Genomic DNA, 19298 nt, shown 5'->3' on the forward strand with positions numbered 1-19298 from the left:
GACAGGGGCTTAAAGGATCTCATTTAAACAACTCCTACACCTCTCTCCTTTTTTCCAGCATCTATCATGCCTGCCGAGATAATTGAGCTTCGCTCTCTGTCCAATGGCACCCTTCCTCTTTTTGACATTTCAAAGCAAATTCTCGACGGGTTATCCTGTTCAGTCGGCGAGAAATACCTCCCCACAATGCTTCTCTACGACGAACGGGGTTTGAGACTCTACGATGACATTACCACTGAAGCACCGGAATATTATCTTTTTGGGGCCGAGGAGGAGATACTCAAGAACCACGCAGACGCAATTGTGCGGGCGATGCACCCACATCCCGACGTCCCCACCGATGAGACCGTTTTGGAATTGGGCGCTGGGTGCTGTGTCTTTTTAAGTTGCCGACCAATTATCTAACATATTCCTTAAAAGGGCATTGAGGAAGACGTCCCACATTCTATTAGGCCTCTCGCGGTTAGTAAGAAACAGGTCCTCCTCACCCATCACGTACTACGCTCTTGACCTCGAACAACGGGAGCTTGAACGTACTTTGGGAGGGATTGAAGCTTCTGACATTGGTCGGAATCTGCTAGGCAAGGTACAAACCAAGGGAATGTGTGGAACATATGACGAAGGCCTCAAGTTTGTTGAGGAGGGGGGCCTGGTCGGCCGAAATATAGAGCGCCTCTCCAGATACCAGTTTCACATGCAAGACGGATCTTCGATCTCTTCTGGATCCTCTGAGAGCGATGCAACAACATCCTCTGATTCGTCTCCTCCATCAACTCCTGATAATCAGTCGCCACCCTTGCATATTATGTTTTTAGGGTCTTCCTTGGGCAACTTCTCCAAACCAGAGGCTGCTTCTTTTCTTCGCTCGTTACCATTGCGCTCGGGATCGGGAGACACACTGCTCCTCGGGTTGGACCACGATAATGAAAAGGGTCGCATCGAGGAGGCTTACAATGACCCTATGGGGTATACTAGACGGTTCATTATGAATGGCTTGAAAGCAGCCGGACGGGCCATGGGCGACGAAACCATGTTTTCTGAGGACAAGTGGGAGTATGTTAACCGTTACAACGCTGTGGGTGCAGTGATCAATAATACGAAAAATGCTGACATTCAATCCCCCTTCCAGGTTGAACGTACTTACATTTTCTTTTCTTTTCTTTTTGCGGAGCCCTGATCCATTCGCTCTCTGCTAGGTCAACATGAGGCATTCTACAAATCGAGATCTGAACAAACAATCACCGATCCGACCACTAAGAAAACAATCAAGATCCTTCAGGACGAGTTGCTGAAGATTGAGCAGTCTGAAAAGGTTCGGTGTGCCTCTTTTGAAGCAAACTAATTAATCCTCACTTTTCTTCCACTAGTTTTCTGAGTCCGACAGTTTTACCCTGTTCGCAGAGGCGTTCTTACGCCCTATCCAACGATGGACAGATAGTAAATCTCAGTATTCTTTGTGGTTGCTGGAGCGTCCTTCATTCAGCTTCCCTCTGCTCAAGTCTCTCTCTACCGATAAAGCGACGGACATAGGCGAAAGCTATCACCGCGCTTCCACACGATTTGGTGCGCCGTCTCGTCAAAACTGGGAAAACGTATGGGCGGCTTGGGACTGTATCACTAGGAGCATGATCCCACCTTCGATGATATACCAGAAACCGATTGATTTAAGGCATATATGCCTTTTCTATCTTGGCCATATACCCACTTTTTTAGATATCTATTTGTCGCGATTAATGCAAGAGCCCCACACTGAGCCGATCGAATTCAAGGTATGGTGTTAGCTATAATTTGAAATGCGCGTACTGACTTGATCGACAGTATATCTTTGAGGTCAGTCTCTTAAATGAACTCCAAAAAGACCTGCTAATAACTGCTGCGTGCAGCGAGGAATAGACCCCAACGTGGATGACCCCTCAGATTGTCACGTCAGTGTTGAGAATACCGTTCGTGGAGTATATCGCCTGACTTTGTCTCCTAGCCACACTCCGAGGTTCCTGTCAAGGACGAAGACTGGCCTACCCTCACCGCAATATTTCAGTTCCAGTCTAGAGTTCGAGCAAGACTGTTGAAGATCTACGATGACATCGATGCAGGAAAACTGAAGATGACCAAAAGGATTGGCAGGGTTTTATTCATGACGCTAGAACATGAAGCTATGCATGCAGAGACGCTTTTATACATGCTTTTGCAGCGGGCAGGGAAGGGGACAATGCCTCCTGTCGGATTTATTGCCCCGCCGTGGACATCTCTCGCTGAGCATTGGGATTCTGCCCTACTTCCTACGTCGAAGACAGTAACTTTGGGACCAACGACCTTGTGCCTTGGACACGATGACCAAGAAGGGTTCGATTTGGATGCCCCGGAGGACCTGGATCATGAATTTGGCTGGGACAACGAGCACCCGCAGAGAGAGATCACGGTTGGACAGTTTAAGATAGAATGGAGGCCTGTTACGAATGGGGAGTTTTATAAGTTCTACCTGAATGAAGGTCGCGATCAAGTGGACCTCCCCTCTAGTTGGGTTGAAAACGGTGATGAAATTCAGGTTTGATTACCCTCGCCGGCTTGAGGGCGTGTCTCACATAATTTTAGGTGCGCACTTTATACGGCCCCGTGCACATGGAAATTGCCCAACATTGGCCCGTTATCACGTCATATGTCGACCTATCGACGTACGCGACTGTGAAGGGGGGGCGCTTGCCAACCGAGCCGGAACTCCGACTGTTCTACGACAAATTTGAATCGGGCTACGAAGGTGGTGCGAATGTAGGGTTCCGTAACTGGCACCCTGTCCCGTGAGTGGTGGTTGAAACTTTCGTTGGTCACGGCAATTGATTTGCTTCAAGTGCAACTACAGGCTCGGCGAGGAGCTCCGGCAAGGGGAGCAATGGAGGAGTTTGGGAGTGGACCTCAACTGTGTTTGACAAAGTTGATGGATTCGTACCATCGTCGTTATACCCTGGGTATGGTCATGGATGTCTGGATCCATTATGTTGACATCATTTCGTGCAGGTATTCGACGGATTTCTTCGACGGCAAACACCAAGTTGTGGTAGGTTATTCTAGCGTTTTTGAAGCAAGAACTCGCTTAATTCGATACAGCTTGGCGGATCTTACGCCACCATCCCGCGGATCTCAGAAAGGAGGACCTTCAGAAACTGGTACCAGCGGAACTACCCGTATCCTTGGGTTGGAGGCCGTGTTGCATACGATATCCAAGACTAGAAGGCAAAGTCCAAGGACGATAATGTAAGTATCAATGAAAGAGACGGTATATTTCCTACATGTATTTGTACAGCTGGACAGTAGATCTTTGTGTGATATTCCCAATGTATTCCTTCCTAGTTTTGTCCCTTCAAATTTGCAGGTCTTCTCAATTGTGTGTCATCCCCATATCTTTAAGCAAAGGCCTGCGCAAAAGTTTCCGTTTCACTTCCCTCCTCCATCTTTATTACGGGTATAGAGACTGGCACGACGATGTTCGATGACTCTTTCGCCTTATCATGAAGATAGACTTGCGCATAGTGGAGGGCAAGACGTTTCTCGTTCAAAGACGCTTTCTTCCCGATCCAGATATAAATAGCAGGATAGGCGTTGCTCGACAAGTCCACCAAGAAAACATCATCAGACGAAAGCGACGCACGGTTCGCATGTGCTATCTTTTTAAAAACAATCTTGCCCGACGCATCTGAGAGAAGGAACAAGGCGATAGGCCCAACGGGCTTGATCTCCACAGGGCGGAGTTGGGTTCCCAGACCAAATTCAGCGAGGAACGATCCCGCGCCTGAACTTCCCTCATCTAAGCAACCAAATCGTATAAGGCTTCACTTTTAAAAACGATACTACATAGATGGCCCACGAACCATAAACGGTGACCTCGCATTGGCTCTGGCGCTGGCTAACCAGTGATTGCACGAACTCTGCAGCTCTAAATTTTTCCTGGCCAACACTTGACTTGGTGTTGAACTGCAAGATATGAGATCCTTTATCGAGAACGTATGTATCGCCTTCTACAAGGCTGGCCGCTTGAGCGGCCACCTCGCGAACGACAAGATGCGAGCGACCCTCTGAAACGCGGGTGTGCGTTATCTGGTAGAGTTTCTTGATATTCAAGGGGGGAGGGGCGGATACATGGTGGAATCCTGTGGCGACTCCGCCCTTTAAGATGACCAGTTTGGGAAAGTAGGATATAAATCGAGGAGTTTCGTATCCCTGGACCTCTCGATATTGAACCGGCTTTCCGTGAAGATCTATTGTGCGTGGATGAGTGACGAAGTGTGGTGCAAACGTGAATCAAAACGCACGGTCGTCAAGCTCCACCGTCTTGTAGGCAGCGGTACCGGCTTCATCCTGAGTCGTGTTTTCCCCTAGCCAGAAGTGAAGATCGTACGAGAATGATTCTGCTTTGGGTGTTTTCTTGTAGGTCTGAAGCGAAGTGACTACGTTTGAAATGGATGGAGGACCGAGTGGCGCCTACGTGTAGCACGATATAGGAATCGCCATCATAGAAAGAGCCTGCTCTATCCGCTGGCCAGGGGACTAGGTGGAACTTCTCAATGCGCCATATTTGCAGACCAAGGGACGTTCCAGCGTCTGTCCACGCGCTTTCTGTGTCTCCTGCGTGTTCTCGAACGCGTTTTTCGAGCTGCTCGCTCCATTCAGGCGAAAATCTTGTAGATGGGGGGTGTTTCTTACATCTGAGCCCAATAGAGCAATGTTAGAGTCTTTGATGTCGTAGATAGCAGGTTTCGTTAAATGAGCCATTAGATCATAGAGTGGGATCAAAGCGGTTGTTCGCACGCCAATCTTGCGCCAATCTACAAAAAGCAATGAATAGAGTGGTATACCGTGCAATTACAATTTATGTACATCTACAATGTGATATGGGTGTCTTTCAAGTTACCTCTTGCTACTCTGCGGCTTCATGATGAACTCAAAGTTCCTTTTGTGCGGGTCGATGTAATCCAGTCCCAATTCCGGGAAGATGTCTTCCTCCGTTGAAACTTTTAAGAGTCCCCAAAACCCCATGACGGAATGATTCTCTTCAATAGCATTCAACTCCTGAGATTCTGCAGTCACTTGGCCATTGGGGTACCACTTCCACAATCCGTGCAGGTTCAAAAGCATTCCCAACTGACTGGCCCTCGAGCGAATGTCCCGATTGAATTCGCCATCCCCAGTCAGTGCTAGCAGAGCGGTTGCTCGTGACTTCTGAGGTATGAGACTGACGTTTATGAGAAAACAATGAAGCGAATTCAGAGAAATGATAGATTTACTGGATAACCATGCGTCGGTATTGACCTTCTGTATCTGCAATTGCTGCAAGTCGTTCCGTTCGAGTACCTCGCTGATCTTCTGGACCAGGAAGACGAACGATGCCCTGCCACATTCCGACGTTTGCGCCGAGGGTTTCAGCGATCAGGCCCCGCTCTTTCAGAAGGGGAAGAATGTTGCTATGCAAAGGGCACGACTTGCGAGCTTTCGCGGTGAGGTTTGTTTTAATTTGTGATACTTTCTTGAGTGGGGTTTTTTTCTTTGGTGAAGTCGTAGGGTTGGGAGGAGGTTCCGTGGGCATCGGGACGTGAACAACATCTGGATGTAGCAAGATGACACTGATTTCTAAAGACGTGGAGGCGCCTCGTCGGCTTCACAGACTTTTGATAAATTTGGTATAACCGAGAAGAGCTCGGGTTAGGCAACTCACTGGTCGCCTACGACAATGATCTCATATTTTGGGCATAGATTTTCCCGAAGGAAATCCTTGTCAAGGCCTTAGTACCATTACAGACTGAAAATGAGGAAACATACAATGACTTGGTCTGCTTCTTCGCGCCGCACAGGCCGTTCAAGATGTTTCATGTACTTGATGCCAATGAGTTGGGTTGGCGATAAAAGATGTGTGTATTTTTGGGCGACAAGGTCTGCTATTCCCATGCATCCTGCGTCTACCAGAGCCTTCGCTTTGATACGTCTAGATCAGAAGATATGTGAAATCAAAAAGGTGTACTTGAGGAGGAGGAGGAAAAATTACCCAATTCCTGGAATTCTTAGCAATTCAGACAGGGCCCTCGTTTGCAGAGCCTCCTTCTGGTCGTTTAGGTGACCTAATTTTGGCGTCAAGCAGCGCAATAGTTATTGGCAAAAGAAACGCACCCTCCTCAATAAGGAAGTCATTTATTCTATTAGCGATACCGGCCCCAATACCATGAATCTGGGGAGGTCAAGTAAGTGAAGTGGGGAGCGGCTGGTGGGGAACACATACAGCTGATACTTGCTTCCCAGAATGAATGGGATAGTCAAGATTGGAAATAACCTTGATAGCATTTACAAAAGCATTAATCTTGAAGGAGTTGGGGGCAGTATTTTTTTCTTCTTGCTCCTTGTCTGAGATATGTATTTGAGATATATGGATTGGAAGGGTAACGGTGTCCTACGCTTTCTCAAGAGATCGATGATAGCTTGATTCTGAATCGACTTGGTGTATGCACGAACGACAGCGGGATAAAGGAAAGTCAAGCGACGGGTAGCAGGGAGAGTGCGAGTCAGCATCCGCTGGCCATAAACTTCGAGGAGAGCAAGTGTGACAGGACGTGAATTGCGTGACAGCATTACCCGTTTGTGCTCGTACTATCTCTCTTCAAATGACGGAAAGCACGTCCGCATTTCCTGCGTTTGCAGACATAAATCGCAATATGTCAGACTCGCAATTCAGGCAAACTTGGACCCAGATAACGACGGCAGCAAGTGCGACATTTGCCTCGCCAGCTCCTCAACCCGCCAATGCGAAGGGTATTCGCTATTTCAATCGCAATTCTCACTTTGTTTCTTATACATCCACCTTTTCTTCGTCCAGCGTATATGAAAAATCTCCATACTTGGTCTACAACAAATTCAACACGAGGAAATGCAACGCCGGGAACGCGAAGCACGCGGGCACGGAACACACGCACGAGCACCCTCGCGCCTGTGCCCAACGTATACGTTCCGCCCCATGTATACTCAGCGCCGCTGATGCCTATCATGCCCGCTGCCATTCCAAATCCTCCTCGACCACCATTACCGACAACGCCTCAAGCTCTGCAATCTACCTATGCATCGCGTCTGAGAACCGGCGCAACGCTTCTTATCCAACCTATCCTTGCAAACGCTGCTGCTTCAACAACACGCGCTGCAACAAGGCGGGGTGGCGTAATCAATTATGCGGATCCAGGTTCAGGAGACGATTTACCAGACGCTGGTGCTCTCGAGTCCGACGACTCTGACTTTATCGCGAGTGGTGGTACAAGGACGTCAATAAGACAATCTAGAGGAGGTAGAATGAGTGGTGCTACGGGAGGTGCCTCTTCACCACACCCCACTGCCCCGTTACGACCAGAAAAGGCTGAACTAGACCAAAGCTACCTAGGCTTGGTACCTCCCGCGAAATTTATCAAGCCAAAGCTAATGACGCCAACATTACACATATACCCGTGAGCCTTCGCCTCCATGTATGTCTTAGTGGCTTAACGACTTGCAGTACACCTGATGTGATGGAATCCCAAGCGCAAAGACGGAGTTCCCTCGTCCCAATTCGCATCGAATTCGAGACGGACACGTATAGGGTACGGGACTGTTTCGTGTGGAATCTGAACGAGACCATCATCAAACCAGAAACATTTGCGAGAATACTTTGCAACGATCTTGACCTTTCACCCAACCAATGGGCAGATACCGTTGCAAATCAGATCCGCGCACAGTTGGAAGAACACGAAGGAGTAGCGTCTATGGAACTGGGGTTGGACGGAGCAGTGGACATCGACGCGCCACCAACGCACGGGGAGGAAATTGCCGAATGTCGAGTTATCCTAAGTGTAAGCGTCCTCTTTTCCTTCTTGACGTCACGTTAAAAACATCAATAGATTGACGTCCAAATCGCGAACCACCATCTAATGGACCACATTGAATGGGATCTCCTCTCCCCCCTCACCCCCGAAGCCTTTTCACAAAAGCTATGCACGGAACTTGGGTTATCCGGGGAAGCTGTCCCCTTAATCGCACACGCCGTCCACGAAGAGCTTATAAAGCACAAAAAAGACGCTATCGAGTGGGGAGTGATCGGCGGGGACAGAGAGCCCGCCGACGACGGGTCAGGCGTTCGAGATAGGAGTGGGGCTGGAATGTTAAAGGACAAAACGGGGCTCGGACTTGGTTGGGGGAGGGCGCCGAGAGATGGGAGAGGGCCGAAAACGCTGAAGAGTGTTTGGAGGGATTGGGCAGAGGCGGAGGAGTTTAGGACGACGTTTGAAGAGTTGACTGCTGAGGAGGTGGAGAGGAGGGAGACTGAACGAGAGAGGGCGAGCCGGTATGTCTTTGTGTCGTTTATACTAGACCATCCACTGACGCATATCTTCCAGACGTCTGAGGAGAGAGACGTCCAAGTTCCAGAGTTCAACACGCAGTAGACGAAGATAATTTGTATACATTATTGTTATTATATTCCTTGCAATCTGATTTTTGTTCAAAATCGGTCCTCAATAATAGCACAAATGGAGGAGTGAGTGGCAGGAAATGTGTCGTCTACAAAGTATCAGGTCGATGACATGTCTCTATCTACTAGTATGTATCGATACATGGAGAATCTCTAAAACTATCGTCGGAGGCGGAGGCAGGAGTGGGGTGGTGTCCGTCTATGGTGTCTATGGATGCATCTAAATAGTTAAATAAACCGTACGCCAGAATTCAAGAACCATATATACAAGAAAAGCCAAAAGATGTATGTGACGAGGGAAAAAGAACGAAAAAAAAACGTTGCATCTCATCATCGGACAAAACTGTCAATAGACATTCTAGGGTCCGAGACTGTGGGAGGAGGGGCGCGAGCTGCAGCTTCAAACTCGCTAAAACCAGGCAGTGCAATTTTTTGCGCCGAATCATTTTTTTGCACAATGTCCGACTGGTCCCCGGTGTTCTCGGATCCATTGTCGGTGGGCGACAAAACAGTTTTCAGGGGAGGGAGCGTGATGGGCGGAGAACCAGACCTTGAGCCAGGCATTGATATCGAGGAAGCGAATCCGTTGAGATGCATGGGCGTGGAAGCACCAGAATGGGGCTGGGACGCTGCGGGCAGTGTGGCTCTAGCAGGCGGGGAACGATGTATGGGGGTCATGCCAAACGCGAGACGAACGGAGTGAGCCAAGTGATGATGGGGATGTGGGCCACTTGAATCACGGTGGTGAGTTGAGCCCGAAGGGTGCGACCAATGAACTGGTGACGGGGCACGGGAACTTGACACGCTTATGGTACCGCTTCCGCTTCCACTGCCTGAACTTTGGCTATGCTTAGATGGGAGCATGGGAGGAAGATGTGACGGATTGCCTGGACTGCTTCCGCTGCTGCTCGGACCACTTGAAAGCTGGGGAGTGGGAAGCGCAGGTGGCGTGTCCAAATGGGAGTGATTGTGGGGAAGCATGGCGTAATGCTGGGGATAACCTTCACCTCTGCGTTGCTGCTTCGCAAGGGCCCGATGCAGATAGGAGTTAGCGGAAGATGGAGGGCTGCCGTAATTGCTTCCTGGTCTAGATGTGGTCATGGTTTCTTCGTTGCCGATCAACGCGATATCTCGGTGATCCATGGCCCCCAAGGACGGCGGTGGAAGTAAGATGGGAGATGGTGCACGTGAAGGATTGGCAGAATGAATGTTGAGCATTCGCAAAGGACCAAGGAATGGGCTCGTTGAAGGCGTAAAGGCAAACTCCGGCGATGTAGCAGTTGTGGTGCTTCGAACGGCTGAGGAGTAATGCGGCGGTGATAATTCGCCAGAGCTACGATGGGCATGGGAGTGGGGTTGCTTGTGAGTGCGGAAATGACGAGGGGGTGATTGGGGCACAGGGTGAGGCACAGATTCTGAATCTGAGCTGATCGGGGAAGGGGAGTCTTCATGGCCATGCGAATTGCCGACGTGACGATAATGAGACTGATGATACGGATGCGTCCACATTCCATGTTGCAACAGCAAGCTGTTGTTCGGTTTCATGGTATCCACCAAATGGCCGGAAGAGCGTGACTGCACCAAGGGAGGATCCTGGCGGGATTGTGAAGTCGAAGGGAGATGCCATGGGCCACTGAGCCTTCTCTTGCCTTTTTTATCGGCTTCACGTTTTGAGTCCTCTTGGGAGAGATGTGATGCGTGCCAGTCCCTTTCGTTGGAAAGACCAAAATGACCCCGATCCTCGGTAGTAAGAAACATGGTTTTCATGACGGGACTCGTGGTTGCACTTTTACTGATTCGACCGTGGCGAGGCTGAGGCTGGATTGGACCAGCGCCATTAAAATGTATTTTGCGTGTCTGGAATTCAGCTCTACGCAAGGCCTCGGCATGTCGGGCCTCGTATTGTGCCCGACGAAGTGCTTCTTGGTGCTCGAGGGCATACAGCTCATCCATTGCAACACTGGATAAGGTTGCAAAGGGAGTAGCCGACATTGGAAGTGAATGTGTGGGAGCATGTTGTGCACGACGTGAGAGGGAAGATTCGTAAGGTCCCATAGCCGTAGGTCGGGCATAAGATTCGCCCTAGGAAATGTTAGGATTAATTGCCGAAAAAAGTCCGGAGGGCGTACCTCGTCGTCGCTATTGGCCCTACTCCGGGCTTTCTTCTTGACCCTTACTTCGGAGGCTTGTTCTGGGGTGAACAAATCGGACGTATGATCAAAGTCAACGTCGTCAACGGATTGCTTTGAGTGGGGTTTCTTGAGGGAACTGATAGTGTGATGAGTGTCATTATTATGGATGCGGGAGTGTCTAGTGAGTTCATCGGAGCGAGAAAAGCGCTTTTCACAAAGAGGAAAAGTGCAGACAAAGGGTTTTTCGCCTGTATGAGTTCGGATATGGCGAGTCTACGACAAAGTCAGCAATAAAAAGGGTTGAGTGCGGTAGGACGAACTTGATGCTCGAGCCTACTAAAGGCGCGACCGCAAAGCTGATAAGGACACTTGTAAGGCCTAGCGACTTTGTCCTGTGTGTCTGGCATGAAAGAAGTGTATGGGTGAAGGATGAATGAAAGTAAATTATTTAAAGCATGTGGGGAAGAAGAATGTGGAAGTGCTTGTGATAGCGCGTTACAGGTGCGTGATTGTGTGACTTGAGTGAAAGACCCTTGGGTCCCCCACGTTTTCATCCCACGCCCCGGACCAAACCAAGTCAAGACCAGTACCACGTGCGTATCACCTACAATCGCCTGCAATTCTAACAGCTTAGCCTCACCTTCCAAGCAGGGCTCCCACATGCATTGACTTCAAGGCGATCTTCGGCTTGGCTACTACAACCAACTCACCCTAATTTCTTCTGTTTTTCCGCCCTTTTCGCCTAGACTTTGACTTTATTCCGACATATTGTGGTTACCGAGCGTGCTTTTTGCTTCTTGCCCCACGGATGCACTTGTTCATTTACGACAATGAACATTCCATCGTTCTTACTCCATGCATGAATCCACATGCATCCTTACTAAATGTCCTAACGGAGGTAATTGCGGGCCCGCTTGTTGTTATCCGCCTATGTTTCATCGATTCTTCACATATACCCGAACATGGCTTCGAAAATATCGAGCAAATATCATGTTCCGGTTCCTTTGTAAATCACCCGTACATAATTTTCTTGGATTGATTGCGAGTGCAAATGTCAAGTGCAATTCAATTGAGAGTGTAGAGTAGGTACGGGAAAGGAGGGAAAATACATGGGAAAAAAAACTACTGTCAAGTCCCCAAGGTGGTTTGAACACCTGTCCCTGCGATACTTATAGGCAACAAGTCCACTGCAATCGCATGCTCTACCACTGAGCTATGGAGACATTAATAACCAGGAACAGGAGTCATTCAAGTTATGGTCACCCGCACAAATAGCGGCTCAATGCGGGCATTGGCTTGCCGCTTCCCCAGCGCCAATGTTTGACCTAACCCTCGCACTACCTACTGCCAGCAGAACTGGAATGCGAAGGAGGGATGTATTGGACCCAATCCTCCGCAACGGCTTCCCTTACTCCAGGTGATTTAGTACATTCCGGCGGAGTTCAAGACAACAATGACCATCCACCGCCAGACGCTTGTCTGCTCACAATTCTTGTGTCAACGCTCTCGCGTTTTCCTCTGGGGACGGCCGATTCCTTGCAAGTGGAGGGGATGGTATGCACATCGCGAATATTTGATTCACGCAATGCTGAGCTGCAGAACCGCTTCATTAGACCCACGTATCAACCTCTGGGATTTTCATCAAGAAGACGTCAAATCACCATTTTGCTCCTTTGTGGGACCTACCGTACTGAATTTTCTCTTTACTTTGATTCGCGCTCAAGTCAGTCTTAGGGAAACGTCCTCTCACTGGCTTTCTCTGCTTCAAACCGCTTCCTATTCTCGTGAGTGCTATCAGTTTTTTACAACAAAGCTCAACTAACACCTCACTCACTCCAGCGGGGGCACAGATAAAACGGTGTTGAAGTATGACACAACTCATCTTGAGGCCCTCAACAGTCCAAAAAGCCCCAGCCACGTATATTGCGACCACAGTGTACATCCCCCGCCATCCAAATTCCCGGATTTTTCATCTTTTATTATAGGACAGCGTCCGGTCTATCGCCTGTCACCCAGTTCAGGACGAGATATTCATGACTGCAGGGTCAGTTCGAATTCACCACCGATTGTCGAGCTATCCGCCGACCTTATCACAGCGAAGACGGAAACATTTATCGCCACGACGAGCGTTCAAGTAGCGGCCGTCCAAGGCCTTCAGACACGCTTGAAATACCAACGGAAGTCACAGGCGTACAATACCATCCCGTGATGGATCACTTATTCGTAACCAGCGACGGTCACGGCAACGTCTGTCTTCGAGACGAACGAATGGCCTTTGGACCGTCTACGAGGAGAACCCTTGAAGGTGTCGTCCTTGTGGTAAGCGTCTTGCGGGATAACGTCGAATGCACTACGACTTTTCCTCTAGTATAACACAAAACTAACACGGCGAGACGTCAAACCTCTCAGCAATCCTGAATCTAGCAGCGTAGTCTTTGATCGGGAAGGTATGTTCCCAACGGAAGCTTCATTTCAAAGTTTATCAACCCCACCTAGGGAATAAACTAGCCGTAACGATGTTGGTAAATATGACTTGCCGCTTACATGAAGTAATCCACATTGAATGTCTCCCTTCTCAGCATTATCTACCGACAATATACGCCGTCTCGGATCCTAATCCTGTTGCAGTATGTAGTGGCAGAAACTTACCCGATGGCAGTCCCGCTCCATCAACTGAGCGGACGTACTCAAATTCCTGCACAATGAAGGTATTGATACTCTTTCACAATCAAATTTTGAGCTCTTTTTTACTTATAAACTCGGAAAGCATGGGTCATTTGGACATCCTGGAGTCAACACCGACGACCTGTACTGTGCTGGATCCGACGATTTTCGAGGCTACATTTGGAAAATTCCCCCAATATGTAAACTCACAGAGCTAAGGACAGAGATGTCTGCAGACGAATGGGAGTCTCGAAAGTCATCATCAGCAGTTGGTACGTGGTAAGAGTTCACATATCAAGCATGGTTTAAACCTCGCTAGCTTTCACCGCTGGCCGAACGATGCGAAAATATGTTCCTTTGGAAATCTCGACTCCTTTCTGCCGACTCAATGGTTAGCAATTTTTTTTGAAAATTATCACTCCGCATAAAATGCTGATAAAACGGTTCTTCTCAATCAGGCCACAAATCAATCGTGAACACCTCCGTCTTCCATCCTCATTTCCTCCACGTCGTCACCTCGGGTATCGAGAAAGACATCCTACTTCACAGCCCCACCCAAGCATCTCCCTGCACATCCAATTTACAACCAACGCCAACGCAGGTTCGCCGCCTGACAGAAAACGGCGACGAAGATCGTCATACCTACTTTCGTGCCCTCGCGCATTTTTATCCGACGAATGAGGAGCTGGAGGATGAGCAAACGACGCTTAGCATGTTTGATCAGTAAGTTTGTTTTTGAGCAATTATTGTGTGAGTTCTTAACAGGTCCCCGTCTTAGCATATTGCGCGAGGAGGGCGAGGCTGATGTGTTTACGGTTCGTCGGTGGAACTCTGATAGCTCTGATGAAGAGCAGGAAGAACACGACTCGGACAGCTCAAGCGATGATTTTGGCGCACGTTTTGGTTTTGTTGTTAGTTCCCAGCCTTTCTATGATTGATGACAGTAGCTTAGCTGAAAGGGGTGAATAATGATAATCTAGGAAACACAGGACGCAGTATAATATGTCTATGGTGAGATCTAAAAGCACACTCTAGATAGAAAACCTAAGTAAGGTATCATCAATACCAGATGCTCCGCGTTCGGTGAATAGGTACCACGTCCGACGTCTGCAAACCTTCGACCTTCTCTTCACCATGCTCGACTTTCTGCGCTAGATCCCAAAGGTAAAAATCAATCAAGACGCTACTCACGACACCACTCTTCAATACATTCTCAGTGTCGCCGCCTTCCTCCTCTTGTATAAGCCGCAGAATTTCAGTCCGGACGCGCTCGACCGCTACTATGCTTGCCGCGCGTAAGCTCAGCTCATCTGCCGACCCTGAGGGGACTGGCGTTTTCGTCGCCAATTTCCGAATCAAGGCAGGAGGGTATGTGAGTATTCGCAAGTGGTGTAAAATTTGAGGAACACGATAATCAGCGAACATAGTGAGTTGGCGGATGTCGGCGCCACGCCGCCCAGGAAACAGTGGGTGTGCTGTGCTGGTGGATTCGGGGTAAAAGGCTGCCCACATTTCTGCGACTAATATTTGAGCTCGTTTCCAGAAACAAACTGAACGGGGATTCAACGCAAGTAATGTCGGATAATATTGAGCCCACCTTTTCTGCCCTCATAGTAAACCTCGTCGCGGAAACAAGGGAACATTTCCGTCACCATCTTTACGAGATCAAGGGCGGTTCCCTCGCCATCGTGTCGGCGTTGGAATTCACGTAGGAATCCCTGGAAAGAGCCTTCAAAGCTCTACGGGACGCAGCATAAGAAAATCTTTCACCGTGGACAACGCCTTGAATACGTACGTTACAAAGAATAAACCCAACCTCACGCATCACAGAAATGCGCTCCTGAAGGAGTGGTATTTTTTCGGTCGACTGGCTAGCCGGACGAAATATGTGTTCAATGAGGCTGTCAGGACACAGCGTCTCGGAGGAGTAAAAATTGGGGTCTGTGATGGGTATATCATCTTCAAGAGCTGATAGCCGCTCAGTTGATAGCTTTTTGTTCGAAAATAGAAATCGTTTACCTCGATTGAGTGACGCGACAAGAGACCAGTACCCAGTCCAAACCGTCGTCTCCTCCGATTCCCAGCTAGTCTTCCACTCGACGCCGTATCTCTCAGGTAAACCTTCCTTCTCTGACCAGAAGCTAAAGTTTAAGGAGGAGATAAGAAAAATCCAATTTAGAACGGATTTATTTAAGGGGTCAGAAGCGTTGTATGGTTCAGAGGGGCAGATGTGCAGCGGGTGGGTGCGCCAAGTCCGTGGCGAGTAGGATTCAGCGAGAACCTTCCGCCGGATCTAAAGGTATGCTTATAAGTTCCCAAATACGCCAGAGAAGAGGAGTGGGTCAGTTTCAAACTGACATATTTGGCTGCCAGTTTCACCCCATCTTCATTGATACTGACGAGGTTTGTTTTCTTTGTCAATAATGTATTATTTTCATGATAGCAAGCTGTGAAGGCTCGCCTGCTCACCTGGTACGCAAACTCTGCAGATTCCAAGACAGGATTTCGAGTCTCCTCTAAGCTCAACGGCTTTTCGTCAACCACCGGCGGTGTCGAGAGTCCTTGAGGAATTACGAATAGCAGGGCCATTTTCAGTTGTCGGTAACAGTCACTGTGCCAGCAAGAGTTACTTTGATTGACGGACCTCCGTCATTTTCAAAGGAATCGGTAATTTAAAATATAGATACCGGCAAATTTGTTGATGAGACACGGATCACGATCGGTACGATAAACAAGCCCAATTTGGCAAATCTGGCCTATGTAGCACTTGGCAGTAAGTTTGGGAATTGGAAGTTACGGCGTGCATAACGGCGATCGCTTACGGCGGCACTTTCCGTGACAAAAAAAGCTTTCATTTGTTCAAACAAATTGGATGGCCGTGTGGATTTAGTTGAGTAGATACATTCATTTGTAAATGGAATCACTTTTCTTATAAAATGTAGCTGCAATATCCATATACCCGCCTGATGAACTCGTGAACTAAGCGCTAAAGTAATCACGTGATGACGGCGGAAACTGCCGCCGTAAACGATCGCCGTAATTACGGCGCCGGAATTTCCAATGTACGAATGCCCTCGCACTTGGAAGGTTTGGCAATTGGTCGACAAACCCAGAGCTGGGTTTGGGAATATTACGTGGTAACGGTCAAAAAAATTAGAGGAAGAGACGCCGTGGGTCGTGGAATTGGGAGCCAGAGTCAAGTCCTGCTTCTTGGTTCTCGGACTCCACTCTCAGAATACATATTTTTAAACCAAAAACACAACCGTTCTACAGAACCACTGCCCCTGATGGTGGGTATGTCTGGACTCATCTTTTTCAAGTACTTTATCGTTCATCATGGCCATTTGCTGAAGAGCCGTGGTCCTCCGTGTCCCCAGGTGACGACGGTACAGAATATTCGAAAGCGGGGAAAACTCCAACGCCTGCACCATTCATAGTCCACGTATCGGTCGTCAAGCGCACTGGAATGACCTGTCGAAGATCACGAAATGATGATTTCTTTGGGTCGTGGGGATTGACAGTGAATAGAATAAAGTCCTGTATGAGCGGTATTAATGCGGCATCATACTGAAGATGGTTGCGTATCGAACAAACCTTCACGGTCAAGCCGGCTGCTCTAAACCCAGGTATCGTACCTTCCTTGATCGTAACTTCGCCAGTAAATGAGATCCACGTAGGGCCGTCCCCCTGAGGAACATCAGTGTGAGCCACACGATTTTTTTCATGACGATGTAAGGTTCGAAACCACTGACCGCATGCCTAAATTTTCCTTCGCCAATGCAATCCACTCTCCAAATGTCAGTTTTAGCGCCAGATTTTAGGACATTTCTACGCAGCCGCTAAGAAATGCAATTTATTTTATGCTACATATAGTCACGCACCGCACATCGACCGTAGACTGTCTTGTCAATTCCAAGCGGGTCGCCTTGGGCTTGCCAACAACCGTAACAACGGGGCTGTACGGAAGAAAATCGGCAAGCGACATTGCTGACGACTCCAAAGTCAGGTGAAATGGAATGGGCTGCCCAACACAAAAAATCCTAGACGCAGGCAGGTATAGTTTGGTTGTGATATTTTGACCCGAAGATTTCTTCGCGACCATGACAGACTCGTACACTCTCCATTCGGGAGTTAAGATGAAACCATTCTTGGTTGGAAATAGTTGAGTAGGTATGGGATATGCAGGCCGGGTTCGAGGGAGGTATGTGAATGGGATCGTTAGATTGCTACTGGAAAAGTGTGAGCATAAAATAAAACATTAAAATTAATTGACGGACCTAGCTCCAGATCCGATGTTAACGTTGAGTGCTTTAGATTTGATTCGGAGTGGGATTGCATTAGATTTGACTATGGTGGCGCTGACGGAATACTAGTCTCGCCGCAAGTTTCAGTAGCAATTTCGGATTGAAGATGGGACAAAACCAACGTCGATATTCGCAGTGAATCCTGGGAGGCCCTCGAGTTTGACGTCGAACGTCGGAGGAAGGGGCTAAGATCCTTCAGTTCTTATAATGATGTCATCAGATAAGACGCACATAGGTTTTGTCTTCAAATGTAAAGGTGCTTGGCAATGTAAGAGCGAAAGGCATGGACGGCGGGCACATAATATTGTTGTCGTCCCTAAACCACACCAGTGCCGTATCCAAGCAAAGCCTCGCGAGGGCCGTACCTCCTTCTGCTATTTCCCTCAGCTTGAGCCGCCCTTCGATCTACAAGTCAGACAGTCGTGAGAGATCATTTCCCCTTGCAGTTCGCCGTTCTGACCTTGACCTCGACACTTTGAATTCCATCTGTTTTTGAGAGTTCAACCGTACCCTCGACAACACCCCTCGATCCATAAATCGGCAAGCTGATATTATCTTCTTGCGCACTCAATCGCAAACGAGCGTCCCCGTTTTTCGACTCCTTTACAAAACTACCAGATGGCCTAGGACGAAGGCGGTCGGCCAGGGCTAGCCTCCGTTCATAGTCGTGCGGCTCTGCAGAGTACGAAGGGACGCGGTTGAGCGAGGGTGAGAGATATGACGGAAGACTGTTGGTCGACATTGGCGATCAGTGCAGAGAAGAACTCGGGAGCGATGACTCCTCCATGATATTCTGGGTTCGGATATAGAGACAGTTTGTTTATGGAGCATGTGTGTGGTATGCCGTCATGGCAAGGCGAAGAAACCGGGTGCCATATGGGATTTCTATGATGAGTCGGAAGCCGTTGTCGTGCTGCGTGTAAATTGCGCATGCGGTATCGCCTTGAGGTTGTCACCATCAAAGTAGTGGTATTATTGAATTTCGAATCCCTGTCACGGTCCAAACGTTTACAATTGACTCATGTAACATCCCTCTCAACACTTTCGCAATTGGTTTGAATATAAACCAGTTATTAGAAGTACAAGACTTGGTATGTAATTACAGCAAAGAGTGAATGAGAAGTTGATACATATATGATCCAATCATTGAGCTATGTTGGAGGCGGACGCCGGATTTGCACAGGTTTTGCGGCCGGTTGTTCAGGCTTCAAACGTTTGGCCAGGGAATCATCCCCAGATTGCGAGCCATCTTCACGAGGCCGTTTGCTCGCAGCGCCCATGATGGACATGCCGCCTGCGGTGGACGCGGCGGCGGCGGAAGCGGCGGCAGCAGCAGCGGGGGCAGCAGCTGGCGAGGGTTTTACAGGTGCCACTCTTGTAGGTGCTCCAGCACGCCCTGCAGGCGGACCACCTCGGCCACGGGCTCCGCCTCTTATCGGTACAGAAGGTGCCCCTGGTGCACCAGGCGTTAAAGTCGGCCTCCTGGGTAGAGCTGTAGCATTGGTGGGGGTAGTTGCGACTTTCACAGGGGTCTGAGAAAGGGTTTGCGCTTGTGGCGTTGTCGAAACTGGTGTCGGTGGGGGTTTAACAACAGTCTGGGACGTGCTGGCCTGAGGCGTTGCTGTTGCTAGGGTTGAAAGTAGAGGAGGAACTATGCCTGAGGCCTGCCACTCATGCATTTGGGCCTCGAGTTCTTTCACCCTTTTCTGCGCCTTCACAAGTTGCGAGTCT

At 48.9% G+C, this 19298-nt stretch overlaps 7 protein-coding genes across 7 annotated transcripts; 3 read left to right on the forward strand and 4 right to left on the reverse strand.

Moving 5' to 3' along the window:
• Positions 1–66: 66 nt before the first annotated feature.
• On the forward strand, positions 67–3225 carry LACBIDRAFT_188236 (uncharacterized protein; the record flags this gene model as incomplete). Its single annotated transcript, XM_001875816.1, is given in 14 exon segments — positions 67–368; positions 421–462; positions 478–566; positions 582–652; positions 788–1084; positions 1208–1312; positions 1368–1769; positions 1819–1830; positions 1884–1925; positions 1979–2545; positions 2593–2795; positions 2847–2963; positions 3013–3052; positions 3103–3225. 14 exon segments carry the CDS (start codon positions 67–69, stop codon positions 3223–3225), a joined length of 2412 nt encoding a protein of 803 aa, XP_001875851.1.
• Positions 3226–3249: 24 nt separating this feature from the next.
• LACBIDRAFT_182672 (actin regulatory protein) lies at positions 3250–4780 on the reverse strand. Its single transcript, XM_001876228.1, has 5 exons — positions 4696–4780; positions 4478–4645; positions 4305–4425; positions 3864–4250; positions 3250–3799 (listed from the first exon to the last, which is right to left on the reverse strand). Exons 1-5 carry the CDS (start codon positions 4762–4764, stop codon positions 3399–3401), a joined length of 1146 nt encoding a protein of 381 aa, XP_001876263.1. The 5' UTR covers positions 4765–4780; the 3' UTR covers positions 3250–3398.
• Positions 4781–4899: 119 nt separating this feature from the next.
• Positions 4900–6609, reverse strand: LACBIDRAFT_309120 (uncharacterized protein; the record flags this gene model as incomplete). The annotated part of the gene is made up of 8 exons (XM_001876229.1): positions 4900–5224; positions 5277–5645; positions 5705–5760; positions 5809–5971; positions 6032–6104; positions 6154–6211; positions 6263–6384; positions 6435–6609. The coding sequence occupies 8 exons, from the start codon at positions 6607–6609 to the stop codon at positions 4900–4902; spliced, it is 1341 nt and encodes a 446-aa protein (XP_001876264.1).
• A 411-nt stretch (positions 6610–7020) lies between these two features.
• Positions 7021–8451, forward strand: CHE16201 (SWI-SNF chromatin remodeling complex, Snf5 subunit; the record flags this gene model as incomplete). The annotated part of the gene is made up of 4 exons (XM_001875817.1): positions 7021–7469; positions 7517–7850; positions 7899–8341; positions 8394–8451. 4 exons carry the CDS (start codon positions 7021–7023, stop codon positions 8449–8451), a joined length of 1284 nt encoding a protein of 427 aa, XP_001875852.1.
• Positions 8452–12184: 3733 nt separating this feature from the next.
• On the forward strand, positions 12185–14201 carry LACBIDRAFT_309123 (uncharacterized protein; the record flags this gene model as incomplete). The annotated part of the gene is made up of 11 exons (XM_001875818.1): positions 12185–12286; positions 12334–12383; positions 12439–12535; positions 12585–12643; positions 12696–12918; positions 12968–13046; positions 13096–13307; positions 13367–13535; positions 13583–13654; positions 13722–13986; positions 14042–14201. The coding sequence occupies 11 exons, from the start codon at positions 12185–12187 to the stop codon at positions 14199–14201; spliced, it is 1488 nt and encodes a 495-aa protein (XP_001875853.1).
• A 121-nt stretch (positions 14202–14322) lies between these two features.
• LACBIDRAFT_245084 (uncharacterized protein) lies at positions 14323–15852 on the reverse strand (the record flags this gene model as incomplete). The annotated part of the gene is given in 7 exon segments (XM_001876230.1): positions 14323–14378; positions 14397–14813; positions 14861–15002; positions 15059–15231; positions 15283–15556; positions 15622–15675; positions 15733–15852. 7 exon segments carry the CDS (start codon positions 15850–15852, stop codon positions 14323–14325), a joined length of 1236 nt encoding a protein of 411 aa, XP_001876265.1.
• Positions 15853–16416: 564 nt separating this feature from the next.
• On the reverse strand, positions 16417–18309 carry LACBIDRAFT_292561 (uncharacterized protein; the record flags this gene model as incomplete). The annotated part of the gene is made up of 8 exons (XM_001876231.1): positions 16417–16800; positions 16858–16950; positions 17016–17091; positions 17145–17489; positions 17541–17632; positions 17690–17752; positions 17799–17972; positions 18028–18309. 8 exons carry the CDS (start codon positions 18307–18309, stop codon positions 16588–16590), a joined length of 1338 nt encoding a protein of 445 aa, XP_001876266.1. The 3' UTR covers positions 16417–16587.
• Between the last annotated feature and the right edge of the window lie 989 nt (positions 18310–19298).

Source organism: Laccaria bicolor, genomic scaffold (assembly GCF_000143565.1).
Source record: "Laccaria bicolor S238N-H82 LACBIscaffold_3 genomic scaffold, whole genome shotgun sequence".
NCBI lineage: Eukaryota > Fungi > Basidiomycota > Agaricomycetes > Agaricales > Hydnangiaceae > Laccaria > Laccaria bicolor.